The 21509-nt window shown below is 42.2% G+C and overlaps 1 protein-coding gene across 3 annotated transcripts in view; it reads right to left on the reverse strand.

Annotated features, from left to right (window-relative positions):
• The window catches only part of B4GALT5 (beta-1,4-galactosyltransferase 5), an 86185-nt gene that overhangs the window by 31570 nt on the left and 33106 nt on the right, over positions 1–21509 (reverse strand). The window contains exon 1 of one of the 3 annotated variants that reach the window (XM_033186700.1): positions 7625–7644. The exons of the other annotated variants lie outside the window; for them this stretch is intronic. Within the exon in view, the coding sequence (XP_033042591.1) occupies position 7625 (1 nt within the window). The 5' untranslated portion in view covers positions 7626–7644. Of the gene's footprint in view, positions 1–7624; positions 7645–21509 lie in introns of those variants that run through there. 3 annotated transcript variants of the gene reach the window in all.

A 21509-nucleotide genomic window follows, 5' to 3' on the forward strand; every position in this document is an offset into this window, starting at 1 on the left:
ATCATGACATGGAAATCAACGGATGCTACAACCCTCCGGTGAAAGGGTTGTTGAAGAGGATAGTCAAAACACATCCTCAATGCACCACCCCACAAATTACACGTTGATCACAACTGACAATTGTAATTTTGCTGCATAAGAGGAAGATCTAGCAGGTCATCCCTTTACCAACTGTCTCAACTCAGCAACCCCAATATTAGAACAGCCTACAGTTCCAGGCTCCTAATGCAATGTAAGATATTTACTTACGATATAATATTCTTGTTAATCTACTGAAGAGGAAACAAGAAGATAAATCTAGAATATGGGATATTCTTTTCTTTCTTAAGAGTTGGGATCTCACTCTGTCACCCAGGTTGGAGTGCAGTGGCATGATCATGGCTCAGTGAAGCCTCCAACTCCTGGGCTCAAGTGATCCTCCCAACTCAGCCTCAGGAAGAGCTGGGACCACAGTCAAGTGGCCCCCCGCCCCCCCAACACAGCTAACATTTATATTTTTTTAAAGATGAGGTATCCAAATATACACACACACACACACACTCTTTAGATTCTTCAGGCTGAAAGAATATAGGATATTCTACAAAATAACTGATCTGAACCAAAAAAAGGCAGGGGCTATTCTAGATTAGAGACATAACTAAACACGATACATGAACTTTGACCAAATTCTGAGTAGAAAAATCAGAGTGCTAAAATAGATATTTTTGAGACAAGTGAGAAAAATTAAACATGGAATGTATATCAGATATTACTAAATGTTAAGCTTAAGTGTAAACATAGTGTTGTGATTATGTAGAAAGCATTTATTCTTAGGAGATGTATATTAAAGTATTTAGAGGTTTAACATCATGATGTCCACAACTTTCAAATATTTCTGGAAAAAAAGTGTGCATATGCACATATGCATGTATGAGCTTAAGTATGCATACAAAAAGTTAAAAGGAAATGTGACAAAATGCTAAAAACTGGTGAATTCAGGTGTAGAGCATATATTTATTGTACTATTTTCTCAATGTCTACAGATTTGCAGTTTTTTTCCAAAAGAAAAAGAAAAAGTTGTTAATTAATGTGTTGCGACTGTCAGGTTAAGTGAGTTACTGTTCTGTTGGACTTCAAGCTTTCTCCAAAAGGCGAAAAGTAAAGTGGCCACTTACTCTCCAGGAGTGGCCAAGTTCCCAACTTTATTTAATGAAGAAACAGAGCAGAGCACAGTGGCTCATGCCTGTAATCCCAGCACTTTGGTAGGCCTAAGCAGGAGGATCACTTGAGGCTAGGAGTTTGAGAACAGCCTGGGCTGTTCCTAGTGAGGCTCCATCTCTACAAAAAAAATTTAAAAATCAGCTGGACATGATGGTGTACTCCCAAGCTATTTGGGAGGCTAAGGTAGAAGAATCCTTTGAGCTCAGCAATTTGAGCTGCAGTGAGTTATGACCATGCCACTGCACTCCAGCCCGGGCAACAGAGCAAGACCTTGTCTCTCAAAAAGCAGGGGGGCGGAAGTAGTAATAATAATAACGAAGAAACATCATGTCCCAAGGACTTTTTACTCTTCTATCAAACACCAGCCACAAAGAGATGATGAATTCTTTTATAAATGTTACAAACTGTAATTCAGATATGCATTCATTCAACACTCATTATATACATATGATGTTCCAGGACCGCCCTCTACTCTAAGGATAAAGAGATAAAGTAAGACACAGTCCTTGCCATCACCTTGCAATGGAGGAACAGGGGAGCAGGGGCCAGGAAAATACTCTCAGAAGAGGTAATTCTAGAATATGGTCCTGAAAGAAGAGCACTGAAGCAGGAGAGGGAGCAGCATAAATGAAAACAAACAGCCATCCAGGGGGAAACACATCTGAGGAGTTAAAGAAGTTTTGTATGGCTGGAGCGAAGGTTATATATGACAAGAACATGAGAGGAGGCTAGAAAAATGGGGGGAGCAAGAGCAAAAGGGCTTCATGCACTATATTTGGGGTCTGAACTTGATTCTCAAAGTCATGACATTGCAGAAATGATCCAGGACTGGATTTCCAGTGGACCAATGAGTAGGTATCAATCGGAACAAGTAAATCTAACCTACTCAAAATTCCTGGCTCCAGATTAAGGACTGAACTTTTTAGTATCCACATCTGAATTCTTGGATGAACTACATAAGACTGTGTGTGTAGAATCCCCCAGTTGGTTAATAAAAGTTGGAGGTCCGAATTTTAGCAAACACTGTACTTTCTACATGAAGCAATGCAGAGGAACACCACATCTCCATGGCATGTAGAGTGGAGGGAAAATGTCGAGACATAAAGCCAGGGACAACTGACCAGAGCCAGAAAGAATGACACTCAGCAAAGGTGCTGCTTGGTGCTCAGGGGGGTCTTGTTCGACTGGGTTTTCTTTCCCTGAATTTACTCACATCACCTATCTTTGTTCTCAATACCCCCGCTACAGACTTAACAAAGGTGGGGTTTATAACAGAGTCAAACAAATCCCAGAAAAACACTGGAGCCAATCTATGGACCAGAGGTTCTACCTCTTTAACATGTCCATGCTTTTGACATAAAGAACAGAGAAAATGGAAGAGAATCTAAAGAGAAGAGAAGCAGAAAATGAATAAATAGAACAGGAGGCTCCCTCTCACGCTCATGCTTGCTGGTGCTCTCTTCTTCCCCCATATACAAAATACACAGATAAGGCACAATAAAAATTAAGGAAAAACAAACAAAATGTGTCATAGGAATGCTGAAGTTCAATTTCTGCCATGCTAGAGTATCTGCAAAAACCTGCATTATCGTTTTAGACCAATATTTTGTGGAAAAAGCAAAACCTGAAAAATAATTGAACACTACCCCCAAACAAGCAGATAATCAGTGTTCACTGCTCTGCACAACAGGTAAAGAAAGAATCTGCTTATTCTGCTTATAAAGAGATGGATTCCTATACAAATAATAATGCATTTATTGAGTCCTTATGTGCCAGTACCTTTCCAAATGCCTGTGTTTTATCTCATTTCATCCTCACAATAACTGAGAGGCAGGTTGTTACCATCATTTTAGAGATGAAAAAACTCAGGTCTGAATACGCAATCTGATCATGTGGAGCCAAGATTTCACAGCAGGCTTTGTCTCCAGAGTCCAGGTTTTTAACAAACGTGCTCTATTGCCTCTCAGATGCTCAATCCCCTGAATCCACAGCTGCTATGCTGCCCACACTTTTCTTTGATTCCTTTTACTTCGATCTTTTTGAAGTGCTTTTTTTTGTTTTTGTTGTTGTTGTTGTTTTTGACAGGGTCTTGCTCTGTCACCCAGGCTGGAGTGCAGTGGCACGATCATGGCTCACTGCAGCCTTAACCTCCCTGGCTCAAGCAATCCTCACACTTTGGCCTCCCAAAGTGCTGGGATTACAGGCGTGAGCCACCCCACATGGCCAGTATTACCTGGATCTTTTCTGTCAACATGTCCTATATTTCAGGCTTCCAATATTCCACTCAGGAGTGGGTGCCAATATTCATACTATAATGCATCCCCCTAATTTTGTAAGTTTGAAACTCTAATGTGAATCAAGAATTTTTGCATTTTAAATCTGCTTAAAATGCTGGATACTCATACTATGCATTGGAAGACATTAACATACATTTAAGAGAGAAAACACAGCTTTTTTAAGATACAAGGAATGTTTGGCAGCAAAATTTATACCCATTGTCTTATCTATTTAAATATTTTGGCGCAACTGTGTGACAATTTTCATACGAAAAGTGTTTAAAGAAAACTGGGGTGAGGGGGGACACATATACACACATTAACAAAGTAAATAATCCAAAAATTATTTTGGGGGAAAAAAATTGATTGAGGAATCTTTTGCTTTCCTAATCCTTCTCATTTGAGGCAGAAAAATCACAAAGTCATTCATAGGTTTCATTTTGCACCCTAGTTACTATTCCCAGCTATTAAAAAAAATCCAAGTGGTAAAAATTAACAGCTATGAAGTACCCTATAAACATTTCCACTGACCTATTCGTCTACCATCTGTTAAATTATTAAACTGCACATAAGATTAGACATGAAAATGCTGTCTAAACAGATATTAGCTGGATGGGTAGCCTATGGTAAGCACTTTACTGATCTAAGCTTCAGCTTTGCTTCCCCCAAAATTCTTAACAGCATGACCAGCTAGCTACCAACCCTCAGAAGTACCAATATCTACATGCACAGCCACATAACCTCAGTATAAGCTTGGGTGGGAGAAAACTGTAAATGGTACTATTCGCACTGAACACTTACATTTATCAAAACATCCCTGAGGAGAATGGGTGGGGTTGGGGGGTGCGTCAGGGTATGAAGGATGTTGCTGATTGGAATGTGCTAGAGGCACAAGACCAGCAGTGCCGCACTCCTCTCTGGAACTGAAACCAGAACAAAGACTTGAACAAAGACTTTGCTCCCCTCCCTCCGCACCCCCTCATCCTAATCTCTGCCCTTCACCCTCCACTCCCCCGACCAATCCCTGTCCCTGATTTGCCTTGTGGTTCCAGCCTCCCGCCCCCACTGACACCTCCTCTGTATGAACACACTTTTGTGACGCCTGCTCATACTAAGCTTTTTTTTTTTTTTGAGGCAATGTCTCGTCCTGTCACCCAGGCTGGATTGCAAACACGGCTCACTGCAGCCTCGACTTCCTTGGCTCAAGCAATCCTCCTGCCTCAGCCTCCCGTGTAACTGGGACCACAGGCGCACACCACCATACCTGGTGAATTTTTTGATTTTTGTACAGAATCTCACTTTGTTGCCCAAGCTGGTCTCAAACTCCTGGGCTCAAGCAATGCTCCTGCCTCAGCCTCCCAAACTGCTGGGATTACATGTGAGAGCCATCGTGCCCAGCCAATACTAAGCTTTAATGTCCCTTTCCTAGTTTTTCCTGGTATCATTCCGCCTCCAAGATTAGAACTGCCTACACCTATCTTTGGGCTCTTTCTCAACTGATATACCAACTTCTATTCATGACCTCTACAAATTTGAGCATGTCTCTCTCTTCAACAGGCTGTAAGCTCCTTAAGAATTCAGATAGTCTGATTCATTTTTTCATCAGCGTCTGATGAATAGTAGGTATTTACCTATTTATTAAAGAATTACATAGGCTGGGCATGGTAGCTCACGCCTGTAATCCCAGCACTTTGGGAGGCCGAGGCAGGCGGATCACTTGAGGTAAGGAGTTTCCAATCAACCTGACCAACATGGAGAAATCCTGTCTCTACTGAAAATACAAAATTAGTCGAGCATGGTGGTGCATGCATGTAATCCCAGTTACTCGGGAGGCTGAGGCAGGAGAATCACTTGAACCCGGGAGGCAGAGGTTGCGGTGAGCTGAGATCGCACCATTGCACTCCAGCCTGGGTAACAAGAGCAAGACTCCATCTCAAAAAAAAAAAAAAAGAATTATAGCTTGGCACACAGATGCTGTGATGGCCGGAGGAGTTGCCTTGCTTTTTTAAGGTACAAGTATACTGGTTTTTCTGCAACCACAAAAGAAAAAGTCTATAAGCCAGAAAAGGTCACAGTGAAACTGATACTTCACCAACTGTGCTGGTGTTCATGTAGACTGGTACAACCCTTTGGGAAAACTATCTGCAAATTCAACAGTAGTCATAAAAATGCTCATACCTTCGGCCGGGTGCGGTGGCTCAAGCCTGTAATCCCAGCACTTTGGGAGGCCGAGACGGGCGGATCATGAGGTCAGGAGATCGAGACCCTCCTGGCTAACACGGTGAAACCCCATCTCTACTAAAAATACAAAAACTAGCCGGGCGAGGTGGCGGGCGCCTGTAGTCCCAGCTACTCGGGAGGCTGAGGCAGGAGAATGGCGTAAACCCGGGAGGCGGAGCTTGCAGTGAGCTGAGATCCGGCCACTGCACTCCAGCCTGGGCGACAGAGCGAGACTCCGCCTCAAAAAAAAAAAAAAAAAAAAAAAATGCTCATACCTTCTGAGCTAGCAATTTCAAGGAAAAGTATCCTAAATATGAGGCTATTCTATGCACAAAGTTTTTAATTCCATTATTTCTAAAAGCAAAATCTTGGGAAATAACTCAAAATCAACAATAAAAGCCAACCAGCAGCCCTCAGTGCTGCTCTGCCTACGGAGTAGCCATTGTTTCTTTTCTTCTCTAATAAACTTGCTTTCACTTACTAAAATAACAGCACATAAACTGTGACACAAAACTTGATGGAATCTTACACATCTTTAAAGTGAAAGCTATGCAACCTTATCACCATATACCTTATGTATAATATTTAGCACAGACTATCACATTTTTAACAACATGAAAAAAGTTCTGCTATATCATGACAACTCTTGCTAAGGAATAAGACATGCATCAGGCTAAAAAAGACTTGAGGAAAATTTACCAACCTGATTTGCTGTTAGGGAGTTAACAGTGACGTGAGATGACTTTTTTCCTTCTGTTTTACCAATGTTCTTTACAACAGTAAATTTTTTTTTTTTTTTTTTTTTTTGAGACAGGGTCTTACTATGCTGCCCAGGCTGGTCTCGAATTCCTGAGCTCAAGAGATCTTCATGCCTTAGCTCCCAAGCAGCTGGGACCACAAGCATGTATCATGGTATCTGGTTGAATGAGGGTTTAAAAGATGCAATTCTATAGCAAAAGCTGAATTTCTTCAACACTGAAATGCTATCTGCCTACAACTAAGTTTCTTCTAACCCCTTGCAAACATGTAACATAAAATGTTAAGTTGACACTACAAACTGCTCATCTAAATGAGTCAAAAGACTGATACCTGCTCTGCCAAAGCCTCACCAACATTTAGAGGCTTTGGCGGAACAAGTATCCCATACCTTGTTGATGGAAACAAATTGATATGACCTCTAGACAGGTTGGCAATACAGATCAAAGTGAAATGTTCATACTCTAACCCAACAGCTCCTACTTTAAGGTATAAAGAAATAATTGGATAAATAACAAGTGTGTTCAAGGCTATTTATCTCAGTGTTATTTATAAAAGCAAAACTCCAACCTATCTACGCACCAAAAGGGTCTAGAAAAAAAATTATGGCAAAATCAGACCATGACAAACTAAGCAATCACTGAAATGATTATTGTTTTAGAAGTACTCACTACTTAAAAATCATACCGTGCAGGCCAGGTGTGGTGGTTCACGCCTATAATCCTTGCACTTTGGGAGGCCAAGGTGGGCGGATCACCTGAGGTCAGGAGCTCAAGATCAGCCTGGTCAACATGGCGAAACCCCATCTCTACAAAAAACACAAAAATCAATCGGGTGTGGTGGTGTACGCCTGTAACCCCAGCTACTCAGGAGGCTGAGGCAGGAGGATCACTTGAACTTCGGAGGCAGAGGTTGTGGTGAGTTGAAATCATGCCACTGCACTCCAGCCTAGATGACAGAGTGAGACTCTGTCTCAAAAAATAATAATAATTTTCTGAGATTATGTCTGCATTTGTGCTTATAAATAATTTACACTAGGAGCAGTAATAAAAGCAGAGATGAAGCTATTGATTGAAGACTGTATATACATTTATATATACTACACAGAGTATATCACATTTGTGTTAAAGACACAAAGGAAAATATATGCCTAGAACGGTTTTAGAAATTACTTATCAAGATGTTCAGTGTTTTATCTCTGTGTGGCAGAATTACAGGCCATCTGCGTTGTCTTTTCTTTGTTACAATGCAACATTTCCATGAACATCAGAACCCTGTAAGATAATGAGGTTCTCTGTTCTAGTGAAAAACCATAGTAACCAAATCCGTTTAAATCAACTGACCCAAAATTTCCAAGTTTCTAAAGTTACTGAGACCCCCTTTTCACACAGCATCTACTTTATGAACACACTTTAGGAATGCTGCCTTTGGGCAGGGTCTTTTTCATTTTTTTTAAAACAATAATCAATACATTTTTGCATGGGGGGGAGCACAAAAACACAACCTTCTGCCTTAATAAGAGTTTCCTCCTCTCTTCATTGCATCAGACTCTAATAATTCCCCTAATCTCAAACTGTGATTCTACCCCCAAATTATCCTACCCCAAATGATTCATAATGATCCTAAAGCTCTTGGTGCTTCCAGCTTTAACTTCATCAAGCAAGTTTCCTCTATCTAGCCTACCATCCAAATGTATTCTTCCACATACTGTTCTTTGGTCTCCCTCCTGATCCTCTTTTGGAAAGATTATTCTTCATGTCCTATGGGGATAATATATTTTAATCACATTATTGTTAGCCTGGAAGTTTGTAACAGACTAATGGGGTTATCTACTCGTTGGGAATTTTAAGTGCTTCCAAGAAGGCACCATTCCAACTGATATTAACACCCAAACTGTCAAACACAGGAAATCAGAGCCATGCTTTCCATAAAAAGGCAAAAGATGCCAGAGAAAGCACTTGAAAATTTCTAGCCTCTAAGGCACACACACTTAGCAAAACAAAGTCTTTCCTTAACACCTTGTGGGTAATGAAACTCTTCCTCTCCTCCAGATGGCTTGTCTTTTGCAAATATCAACTTGTAGTCCTAGAAACGGGTTCTCTGGGCCATGCAGAATGCTGGATTATTTTTCTGTCATCTCTTATGACAGACAGACTCTGTCACTTGATCAGACATAAACTTTTCTTTCTTTAGCTAAGTAATGTTCACATTTTAAAGCAATTCAAGACGCAAGTCCACAGAAACAGAAGGGCCAACCTACTCTACAAAGAAACACTGGAAGAGCATGATTGATGGAAACCTCTAAGGAGTCAGGCAAGGTGGCTCACATCTATAATCCAAGCCCTCTGAGAAGCCAAGGTGGGTGGCTTGGCCTCGGCCTCCCCAAGGGCTTGGATTTAAAAAAGAAAACAAACCAGAAAAAAAACAAACAAAAAACAACAAAATCTTGCAAGGCTACACTCTGAAAAGAAAATTAAACACAAATTCTTCCCACAGATCGCATAACTGCAAAGGGGGAAACATCCATTCACAATGGAGAGATCAGACAGGTACCACTTAATCAAGTGCCCAAACTGGGTATCACCAACACCAGAACAAACTAAGATTACCTTCTGAGTATTCTTGCCAAAAACTTTTAATTTAAATCGAGTCAAGCTCTTAGACTTATCTTCTGGTTTGTAAAAATACAGAGGACTGACCAGGCGCAGTGGCTCACACCTGTAATCCCAGCACTTTGGGAGGCCGAGGCAGGCAGATCATGAGGTCAGGAGTTCAAGACCAGCCTGGCCAACATGGTGAAACCCCATCTCTGCTAAAAATACAAAAATCAGCTGCCCGTGGTAGTGGGTGCCTGTAATCCCAGCTACTCAGTAGGCTGAGACAGGAGAATCACTTGAACCCGGGAGGCGGAGGTTGCAGCAGGCTGAGATTGTGCCACTGTACCCCAGTGTGGGCGACAGAGCAAGACTCCAACTCCAAAAAAAGAAAGAAAAAAAAAAGCAAACAAAAAATACAAAAACCAGAAAACTAGGAAACATATCAAAGTGACACGAGGCAATTCCAGAATGTAGGACATGCAATAAAACTGGCCTGAACTTTTTCAAAGAGTTACTACAATGAGCAATGGATGGGGTGACAAAGCTGCTAAAGACTAAGAGACATAACCAAATGTAATATGTTAATTTGGGGATGGGGACAGCTACGAATAACATTCTGAACACCACTGGATGTGGACTGGATACTAGAAAGTATTATGATCACTTATCAGGCTTTTGGCTAAGATCAAGTATTGAAAAGATTATGAAAGTACTGTTAATTTTCTTAGATGCAATAATAGTACTCTGATTAAACAGGAGAATATCATTTTTTAAAGAGATGTGTGCTGAAGTATTTAAAGGTTAACTGCTTGGATAATTATCAACAATTTAACATGGCTCAGCGGAGAAAGCAGAGCCACAGTTCAAACAAAAAAAGCAAAATAGTAACTGTTGAACTCCAGATGGAGGATACTGTTTTTATTGTGTTATCCTTGTAACTTTTTCGTAAGTTTGAATTTTTTCATAATAAAAAGTTGTGGGGGCCGGGCGAGGTGGCTCACGCCTGTAATCCCAGCACTTTGGGAGGCCAAGGAGGGCAGATCACGATGTCAGGAGATCAAGACCATCCTGGCTAACATAGTGAAACCCCGTCTTTACTAAAAATACAAAAAAAAAAAAAAAAATTTCCAGGCGCGGTGGCAGGCACCTGTAGTCCCAGCTACTCAGGAGGCTGAGGCAGGTGAATGGCGTGAACCCGGGAGGCAGAGCTTGCAGTGAGCCAAGGCTGCGCCACTGCACTCCAGCCTGGGCGACAGAGCAAGACTCCATCTCAAAAAAAAATGTGGGAAAAGTTTGGTTTGGGATGTACACAGATTGCCAACTAAACCTAAATCAAAGTATACTAATATTAAAAATCCTGTAAATGGGCCAGGAATTGTTACAAAGGGAATAAAGACCCTGGCAATGTTCACATAAGAAGTTAAAGCATTCCAGGGTTTTTCTATGCCCATGAAATATTATTTACTCTTTGGAATCAAGAACTGCACTTAGGGCCGGGCGTTGTGGCTCATGCCTGTAATCCCAACACTTTGGAATTACAAAATCCTAGGAATTAGCAACTTTTTTTGGTGAGTCTGCAAATGTTACTGAACAAGCCAGCCACGGGACTGCTCATGGAAGGGGAAGGGAGGCACAGGAGACCAAGGTGGGAGGGTCACTTCAGCCCACTAGTTTAGACAGACCAGCCTGGACAACACAGCGAGACCTCATCCCTATTTAAAAAAAAAAAAAAAGAAGAAGAATTGCATTTAGTCTATACCTATAATGTCATAGGTGAGCTAAAAGAAGTGATAAACATATCCTCCTGTTGTCTCTCAATGGATTTCCACCACTTTCAAGGTCCAAATTCCTCATGCTTGGCATGACTCAGAAAAGTCCATTAAACCTGGCTCCCGCCTCTGGAATTTCAGTTCTTGCCACTCCCAACTCTACCCACAATGGACCGTTCTCTGGAACCGGCTAAGATCTCAGACAATGCTGCTCCTAATGGCTAGGTGCAAAGACACAAAACCTAAGATTTCAAAAGCAAAAATTCCTGGGAAAAATAATCGATCACAACAAAAGCATGAGCTCAGGAAGAAAAGGGAGGGGAGGGGATAAGAGGAGGGATGGGGACCAAACCCAGCTGTGCCTCACTTCCCCTTCCATGAGCAGCCCGGTGGCTGGCTTGTTCCGTGTGCTCAGTAAAATTTGCAGGGACCAAAAAAATCACTAATTCCTAAGATTGCTATTAACTCTCAAACAGAAGTCAATTCCCACGCCCGCACACCCCACAGTCAAGTTGAGAGTTAAAACTCAGAAAACTCAAAGGCCTTAGGATACTGACCCTATGCTGGCAACCCCATAGCTCAGAAATGCAACAAAAATTAAATTACGGTGTCCTGTAATAGATTTACACTTTATTTTTAAATATTAACAAGACTGCCAGAGGGAGTAAGTTTATCAAGGGATAAGAATCCTAACAGTACCTCCTAGTTCACTCAGAGGCCAATTAACATTCCCCACCGCGCCCAACAAGGCTCCTGGGGGTGTTCAAAGTTGCTCATGACCCTGTGGAGCTATCACAGCAGGTACCTCTGCCCCAGAACCTATTATGAGCAATACACTAGGGGCTCAGTGCACAGGGAAACAACACCTGAACTACAACTACCCAAGCAAATATGGTATCTTCGTAGGTTGTCGGGTTTCTTTGGCTGTCTGAAGATGCAAAACCTCATGTGACTATTTGATTTTTAGTCTCTTCTCACCTTGGTCTTCCTTTCTCACTGTTATTTTTAAAATCAGCAACTGGCTAATATTTGAAAACTGTCAGTAGCCAACTGTGCATTTCACAATTAGATCACTGTTCAAAAGGAGCAGAATTTTCAACTCTAGACTTTAGTTCAATAAGCTAGCAAATGGTTACAGGAATGAGTGACTTCATCTTTACAGCTGGGTCGCTGCACTATGAGGCTACACTAAAATATACCTAATTGCTGAATTCCAACATGTCTGGTAGGCCCTCCCGGCACCTTCAAGGTTAGAGTTTTTATTACTGCATCCTCCCCCAACCTAACCCCCAAAGCCAAAGCTTGGCATTTTCGGAATCCCTACACATGAAGTCCACTGATGGAGCATCAGTCCACTGATGGAGCAACTGACAAATCCTTAAGGGATTAAGATATTATCAGGTAAACAGTGACTTTTAAAAATGTACATACATGTATGTGTGTGTGTGTGTGTGTAGAGAGAGAGAGAGAGAGTTATAGGAAAGCTATTAACTATACTATGAATAAAAGAAAACCTCACTGAAAAGTGATCAGGCAACACTGACTACAACCTTCTAAATTCCCCCTAAATGAATCCACAGAAAGACTTTCTTGAAGGGTCTTTTGCTAATTTGCGGTTAGAACACCACACACTCAAAAAAATGATGCTCACAGCAGGACACTAATACTAAGTAATTTTCTGAGATTATGTCTGCATTTGTGCTAAATAATTTATGCTAGGAGCAGTAATAAAAGCAGAGATAAAGTTAAGCTATTGATTGAAGACTGTGCTAACCCCATCAAAAATAGAGAGAGGGATGAATGTGTGCCTTCACAACTCAGCTCAGGATATACTTGCCAACTGAGCTCCTCCTTCCTTAAGAAGGCCCACTGCTCTTGGCTACTGTGCAGGGGCTATGAAGGCCCCATGGTTCTAGGACTAGCGTAGATGCATACAAACTCCCTGAAGTCACAGTAAGGAAGGGGAGGCACAACTGGAGAGAAGCTGGTGAGTTGCCTCTCCGGTCCATGGGGGCATGAGGGCAGGGGGCACAGAACAAAACTACAAAGCAATAGTTTTCACTATTTAAAAGAACAAGTCTAAATGGCACGCACCCTCTGTGTCTGACTGGTACTGCTGTTTTTTGGTGAGTCATGAAGGGCAGTCATGCTGAAAAGCAGGGATACTTCTGTATTCCACCTATGTAATCATTCCAAAATTATGGGATTGGGACATTACAATAACTATGATGTATTGCTTATATTTGTACGTGTTTGAGTGCTTATCTTTAAGTTGTGTTTTTTGTTTTGTTTTTGATGACTTCTTTGTTCTCTGGGGTATTTCTGCAGCCTTTTCAGAAAAACCGTAGGGTATTAGAAAAGGTACAACTTGCTAATGGCATCTGGTGAGCATGGGCTGGAAGGGGAACCACAGGGAACCACAGTTGTCAATAACCACACCTCCTATGGTGCAAACATGACCCACATACAAACTGAAGTACAAGTACAACCCCTCCCAAAAGTCTAGCCCTAAGATAATAGCACAGAAACTAAGCCTAACAAGGTGCTTGGAACCTCTTTCTACCTGCATCAACCACCCTCTGCATACCACCCCCAGCATGACCCCCTGCCTCCAGCTCCCCCAAAGCGGCATTTCCAGGATAGCACTATTCTTTAATCCAGTGATAACTTTGGCAATGGCTAAGGCTTACCATTTTTATCTCCTTTCACACCATTCTCTGAGCCCAAATGCTAGGTGCAAACATTTGTTGGTAATTATGTTAAAGAAAGGCTTCTTAAGAACAAATGGTAAAATGAATACATGAAAACTCTGCAATCTATTTCTGAAGAATTGTCTGCATAAAGAGTGGAAATTGCATTTTTCCTATGCAGCTGAAAGGATAAAACAAAAATTACATATAATCAGAACACAATATAAAACAAGGATCATACCCCCCCAAGATTACATCTGTATTTGGCTGTGAGAGGTGAAATATCTATCTATCTATCTATCTATCTATCTATCTATCTATTTTTGGGACAGAGTCTCACTCTGTCGCCCAGGCTGGAGTGCAATGGCGCAATCTCGGCTCACGGCAATCTCTGCCTCCGAAGTTCAAGTTATTCTCCTGCCTCAGCCTCCTGATTAGCTGGGATTACAAGTGCGTGCCATCATGTCTGGCTAATTTTTGTATTTTTAGTAGAGACGGGGGTTTCACCATGTTGGTCAGGCTGGTCTTGAACCCGTGACCTCAGGTGATCCACCTGCCTCAGTCTCCCAAAGTGATGGAATTATAGGAGTGAGTCATCGTGCCCAGCTTGAAATACCCTTTAAATCATGTTAGCATGTGCTCTACAAAACATGTTCCACCTTAGGACAAACAGCAAACAAACTATTTCTTCAGAACAGAGCGAATGGCAGGGTAGAGAATCAAATGACACTGGAAGTGGGCTTTGATCTCATCCCTCCTGATATGGCAAGCACACAGGGCCTAGAGTCCTGAGCTAAACTAAAAGATGAAGGTCAACTTGGTTATTAATTTTGCAGAGACAGTCCAAGGGAATCAAAATAGAAAAGCAAAACCAACCCTGGAACTCACACAGGATTGGACACATGTCATGGAATTATTTATAGTCCAGGACAGGTGAACAATAATTTGGCTGGACAAGAATGTAGGCCCTTTCCTGAGTTCACTCTCACTGTTCCAAGAATGAAGATGTCTTGCTATTGTAGCTGCAAGATAGGCACCAGCCGTGAGTCCCTATGTGGTGGTGTGCATGCTGCCTCTGAAGGACAAGCCTCATAATTATCTGGCCAAGATATCTTGAAAGAAGCCTACTAATGCATACGATACATAATCACTGAGCCCTGGAAGCCATCCAGGTACTCTTGGGCCTCTGGGAGTTGGAACAGACATGTATCAAGGACACATTCTCTCAAACTTCCTCCTAACACAAGCCTTAATCAAGAAGATTAAGAGTTAAAAGGTTTCATTTACCTTAGATAAAGTAGGTATTAGTACCGTCATTTTATAGAAAAATAAGCTGAGACTCAATCACTGCTTTGATTTGGCTTAATAGCTCACTACTAGGCTTGCTGCTAAGACCTTGAAGATCCTTGGCTTCCCCACTTCAACATAAACATTTTTAGTGCTGTTACTGGTAATGGGGGCTGGGGGGAATCCCTAGGGTTCCTGGAGCACAAAGCAAAGTTGCGTCCAATCTCCTAAATAACATTAATTTAATCCCTTGCCCACCACATGATTACATTAAAAGGGGCTGGGAGTGGGAAGGATATCCTAAAGCCAAGACCCAAAGTTAACCACAATACAAAAGGAGAGAAGAATGGATACTATGATCTTCCTTTTCAACTTTCATTATAGCTGACTGTTCGCAGAACTGCTGGGATGACTCAATAGATTATGGGAAATGGCCTAAAAGGTCTACTGGAAACTAAACTGAACTGTGGCCGCATCTTAAAAATAACCTCTTGCCTCTAATTTTCTTCTCCCCCAATTTTTTTTTACTAAAAAGAGTTTTTTGCTGTTTTATTGTTGTTTTGCAATCACCAGTTCTAAAATGAAGCTAAAAATTTGTTTTCATTTTATCCTTGGTCATTTTCTAGCACCAAAATCAAGAACATTAATGAGTCTTTCCTACAATACCGAAAGCTGGTTAAACAAATACCTTATTTCCCAGCACTCTGGGAGGCCGAGACAGGCGGATCATGAGGTCAGGAGTTAGAGACCAGCCTGGCTAACATGGTAAAACCCCATCTCTACTAAAAAAAAAAAAAAAAAAAAAAAAAAAATTAGCCAGGCGTACTGACACGCGCCTGTAGTCCCAGCTACTCAGGAGGCAGGAGAATCGCTTGAACCCGGGAGGCAGAGGTTGCAGTGAGCCGAGATCCCGCCACTGCACTCCAGCCTGGGTGACAAAGTGAGACTCCATCTCAAGAAAATATATACCTTGTTTCACATGTCAGCTGAACTTTCAGTAGACTTGACTCCTGAACCCCAAAGGAGAGCCAAGTTTTCCTTTAACACATATTGCTGCCATAAAAACTGCTGTTATCAGGCAAAGAACGAATAGGTTATTTAGTAAATATGGAAAATATTTAATAACTGATTTTTTTCAGTATACCTGCCTTGAAGCAACAGAGAAACATTACAGGACTTCGCCCCTAAGCTCAGCAAATTTGTCAAATGAGCAAGTGGTAAAATCACGCTCTCCAAGATACCTCTCACTTAAATACATTTATCACATTTCCAGAAGAAGAAAAGCTACCTTAAACTGTCACTTTTTCAGGTTTTCTATCTATTTCAAATGAGACAAGCTTATCCTTTGATTAAAATGCCATATAATAAAATCAATCAAATCATATTAGCCAGAGAGTCAACAATCCAGCTATTCAATAGCATTATCATTACTTTACTAGCAGCACAAGAGGGCTGCATGGGCTGAAGAGCCACTTCAACAAGCTCTTGGAGTGTTCTGGACACAGAGACCATGAAGTGTTTTGGAACATAAGGCTGAGCTATGGAGCAAAGAATTCCTGTCAGAAATAAGACTCCATATTAGAGGTTGTTTTAAAAAATAATAATAATAGAAGCACTGATGTGTATCCTAAGATGTTTAGCAAAATTAAAACTTAAAAATTTTAAATTTAAAAAGCACTCAAACATGCTGTAACATAGATGAACCTTGAAAACATGCTAAGTGAAATACGCCAGAATACAAAAGTACAAATATTATATGATTACATTTATCTGATGTACCTAAAATAGGTAAATTCACAGAGATGGAAAGTAAAATGGTGATTATTAGAAGTTGGGGAGAAGGGGACTAATAATAGATGGACTGATAAGAGAGGTTGGGGAGAAGGGGACTAATTTTTAATTGATGCAGAGTTTCTGTTTGGAATTAAGAAACCAAGTTCTGGAAATGAACAGTGGTAATGGTTGCGCAATACTGAGAATGTACTTAATGACACTGAATTGTATAGTTCAAATTATTTAAATCGCACTTTTTTTTTTCCAGAAAGTGAAAGCAAATCTATTAAGAAAGTAAAGAGGCCGGGCACGGTGGCTCAAGTCTGTAATCCCAGCACTTTGGGAGGCCAAGACGGGCGGATCATAAGGTCAGGAGATCGAGACCATCCTGGCTAACACAGTGAAACCCCGCCTCTACTAAAAAATTACAAAAAAAAAAAAAAACTAGCCGGGCAAGGTGGCAGGCGCCTGTAGTCCCAGCTACTCGGGAGGCTGAGGCAGGAGAATGGCATAAACTCAGGAGGCGGAGCTTGCAGTGAGCTGAGATCCGGCCACTGCACTCCAGCCTGGGCGACAGAGCAAGACTCCGTCTCAAACAAAAAAAAAGAAAGTAAAGAAATAAAAGAATGGCTACTCCATAGGTAGGACAGCCTAAAATGGCCTATTTCATGTTATGTATGTTTTACCATAATTTTTAAAAACTGTATGTAAAAACTAGAATTATAATTTAGTAAGTTCCAGCACTTTGGGAGTCGGACGTGGGAGAACTGCCTGAGGCCAGGAGTTTGAGACCAGCCTGGGCAACATAGCTAGACCTTATTTCTACCAAAAACAATTAGCCAGGTGTGGTGGCATGCACCTGTTGTCCCAGCTACTCAGGAGGCTGAGGCTGGAGGTTTGTCTGAGCCCATGTGTTTTAGGTTACAGTGAGCTATGATCACACTGCTGGACTGCAGCCTGGGCAACACAGCAAGACCCCATCTCTAAAAAAAAAAAAAAAAAAAAATAGTAAGAAGAACATAGGTGTAAATAATAAACCCAGCCAGAAGGACACTGAGGTTCTGTATTTAAAATTCATGTAAGAGTTCAGAGTGCTATAGGCATCCGTAATCAGAATCAAAGAATCCATACTCCCAAAGTGACAAAACAGCCCCAAACTAGTTTCTTTCATTTTAATGCTACAGGTTCAGACCCTGGACTTCTCGATCTACACTCACTCCCTTGACGATCTCATGCAGTCACATGATTTCAAATACCACCTGTTTGCTGGCCACTCCCAAATTCTTATATTGAGCCCTGACTTCTGCACTGAGCACCAGGTTTGTAGACCAACAGCCTCCCTGCCATCTTCACTCAGAAGCCTAACAGTTACCTCAGATTTGTCCAAAACCAGATCACTGTCCTTCCCACCCACAAAACTGTTCTACTGCAGTCTTCCCATCCTGGTTAATGGTAACTCTACCCTTTTACCCTCATTCATTGTCAGTTCATTCTCAACTAGGCAACCGGTGGCATCCCTTATGATGGCAGTCAAATTTTCTAATTCCTATATTTGAAAACCTCCAAGGAAGGCCTGGTGCAGCGGCTCACACCTGTAATCCCAGCACTTTGGGAGGCTGAGGTCAGTGGATGGCTTGAGCTGAAGAGTTTAAGACCAGTTTAGGGCCGGGCGCGGTGGCTCAAGCCTGTAATCCCAGCACTTTGGGAGGCCGAGACGGGCGGATCACGAGGTCAGGAGATCGAGACCATCCTGGCTAACACGGTGAAACCCCGTCTCTACTAAAAAATACAAAAAAAAATCTAGCCGGCGAGGTGGCGGGCGCCTGTAGTCCAGCTACTCTGGAGGCTGAGGCAGGAGAATGGCGGGAACCCGGGAGGCGGAGCTTGCAGTGAGCTGAAATCCGGCCACTGCACTCCAGCCCCGGCGACAGAGCGAGACTCCGTCTCAAAAAAAAAAAAAAAAAAAAAAAAAAAGACCAGTTTAGGCAACCGGGCAAGACCCTGTCTCTACAAAAAATACAAAAATTAGTCAGGCATGGTGGCTTGCACCTGTAGTCCCAGCTACTTGGGAGGCTAAAGTGGGAGGAGCATCTGAGCCTTTGAGGGTGAGGCTGTAGTGAGCTGCGATTGCATCACTGCACTCCAGCCTGGACAAAGAAGCCAGACCCTGTCTCAAAAATAAATAAATAAATAAACAAATACCCTCCAATGAATTCTCATCTCATTCAGAGTACACATCAAACTCTGGACAATGGCTTACGAGGCTCTAAACCAGGATTCAGAACCTGTGGTGGGTGAATCCTGCCCAGTGCCTGCCAGTGTGAATAAAGCACTGCTGCACCCTGTGCCTCTCTGTGCACTGCCTACTACTGCTTCGGTACTGCAGGCAGAGTTGAGTTGTTGCTATGGACTGCAGAGTCAAAAACATTTACATCTGGCCCTTCGAAGAGTAAGTCTGTCTACACTAGCTCTTAAATGATTTCCCTTATCCCTCTGACCTTATCTCTCTAGCTCTGCACCTCACTCACTCTGTTCCAGCCACACAGGCCTTCTTGCTGTCCTGTCCTGAAGATACCCATGCAAGCTCTCACCACGGGCCACTGACCCAGCTGTTCTCTTTGCAGGGCTGCCCAGACAACCACACAGCTTGCTCGCACACCTCCTGAATACCTCACTTCAGTGAGACCTTTCCTATCACAATATATTTAAAACTGCAAAATTTCCTCTCTCCACTCCCCCAAAGAATCCACCTTCCCCTTTCTCTGCTTCTCCAGAGCACTAATTACCTAAAAGGACACACAAGTTTGTTTTTAGTTTGACCATGCCTGAACACTAGAATATAAGCACCACATGCAAGCAGGAATTTTCACCTGTTTTGTTCATGTATCCCAGTGCCTAGCATATTAGTAGTAGCCCAATAAATACATGTTAAATGCAGTTGAAAAGTTGAATATAAGCTCCATGCCAGCAGGATTTTCATCTGTTTTGTTCAGGTATACCAGTGCCTACCATACAGCAGCAGCCCAACAAATATTTGTTAAATGTAGTTTAAAGAAGTGAGCCTAAGGTAAAAATTCAAGATTCCAATTCTAGGCCAGGCGCAGTGGCTCACGTCTGCAATCCTAACACTTTGGGAGGTTAAGGCAGGAGGATCACTTGAGTCCAGGAGTTTAAGATCAGCCTGGGCAACAGAGGAAGGCCCCTTCCCTGCTGACATAAAAAAATACCATTAGCCAGGCATGGTGGTGTGCCAGTAGTCCCAGCCAGTTGGGAGGCTGAGGTGGGAAGACTGCTTCAGCCCAGGAGTTCAAGGCTGCAGTGAACTGTGACTGCACCACTGCACTCCAGCCTGGTTGACAGAGAGACTCTGTTTCTGGGGAGGAAAAAAAAAAGTGACATAGAAGGACGACACAGGCTTACATACAACAAATACAAATTCTCAACTGAAAGTTAAATAATAGAAGTTATCCTAGAAATAAATTGTTTCGATTTCACAAACAACGTTCTCCTTAGAAGTCACAAACTATCTGCACATAAATGTGTTTTGTTTAGTCTAACAGCTATTTTCTGGTTTTCCTTTTATCTTTAAGCTGAATAAATTGTCAGGTAAATGGTTTAATGGTTGAAAGTATTAATTCTAGAGGAGGGCTAGGCAGGTTTAAAATTCTTTTTTTTTTGGAGATGGAGTCTGACTCTGTTTCCCAGGCTGGAGTGCAATGGTGCAATCTTGGCTCACTGCAACCTCTGCCTCCCGGGTTCAAGCGATTCTAATGTCTCAGCCTCCTGAGTAGCTGGGATTACAGGCACCCACCATCATGCCCAGCTAATTTTTGTATTTTTGTAGAGATGCAGTTTCACCATGTTGGCCAGCCTGGTCTTGAACTCTTGACCTCAGATGATCTGCCAACCTCAGACGATTTGCCCACCTCAGCCTCCCAAATGCTGGGATTACAGGCATGAGCCACTGCACCCGGCCTAGGCAGGTTTAAATTCTAGTCAGCTGAATGACCTTTGGCAAATGATTCATTCCGTGTTTCCTCATCCATAAAATGGGGGTAATAATATCCCTATCTCATTTGTACTGAATGAGTTAATATTGGTAAAACATTTAAAAATAAAGACTGTGGCCAGGCGTGGTGGCTCATGCCTGTAATTCCAGCACTTTGGGAGGCCGAGGTGGGTGGATCACTTGAGGTCAGGAGTTTGAGACCAGCCTGGTCAACAGAGCAAAACCCTGTCTCTACTAAAAATACAAAAATTAGCCAGGTGTGGTGGCGCATGCTTGTAATCTCAGCTACTTGGAAGGCTGAGGAGGGAGGATCGCTTGAACCCAGGAGGTGGAGGCTGCAGTGAGCTGAGATCACATCACTGCTTTCCAGCCCGGGCAACAGAGCAAGATTCCATCTCAAAAAAGAAAAAAGAGCAAAGTAATAGTACCTACCTCACTGAGTCAGACAGAGAAGCAACACACGCAGAGCTCTAAGGGAGTCTCGTATATGGTGAGCACTCATGTGTTAATTTAGAATTTACTTTAATTAAAAAAAAAAAGTTGGTCCCTGAACTGAAAGAGGCCACATACCAAGGACACAAGCATGCAAAATCAGCAAGTGCCATACAGTACTACTGACCTACAACAGAACTAAATCAAGGCAGACTTGCAGACTTAAACGACGCACTGAAGAGCCACGTCCTTGTTCAAATAATTCCATTCCAATTCCCCAGTGAACAGAGGTGGCATGGGGTAGGACTAGAGTTTCACTCAGCTAAGGCAGAGGTTTGAGTCCCGACTCGGCTTAGCTGTGTGATCTTGAGCTCATGACCGAACTTCTTACAGTCTTAGGAGAGTTAGAAATAACAAATGTAGATTCCAGAGTGACTGAAATAGCCTTCAGGAAGTCATAGTTATTATTTGTAAAGCCTTTCAATTTAGAGTAATTTTAG

This window comes from Trachypithecus francoisi, unplaced genomic scaffold (genome assembly GCF_009764315.1).
Source record: "Trachypithecus francoisi isolate TF-2019V2 unplaced genomic scaffold, Tfra_2.0 Lachesis_group21, whole genome shotgun sequence".
Classification (NCBI taxonomy): domain Eukaryota; kingdom Metazoa; phylum Chordata; class Mammalia; order Primates; family Cercopithecidae; genus Trachypithecus; species Trachypithecus francoisi.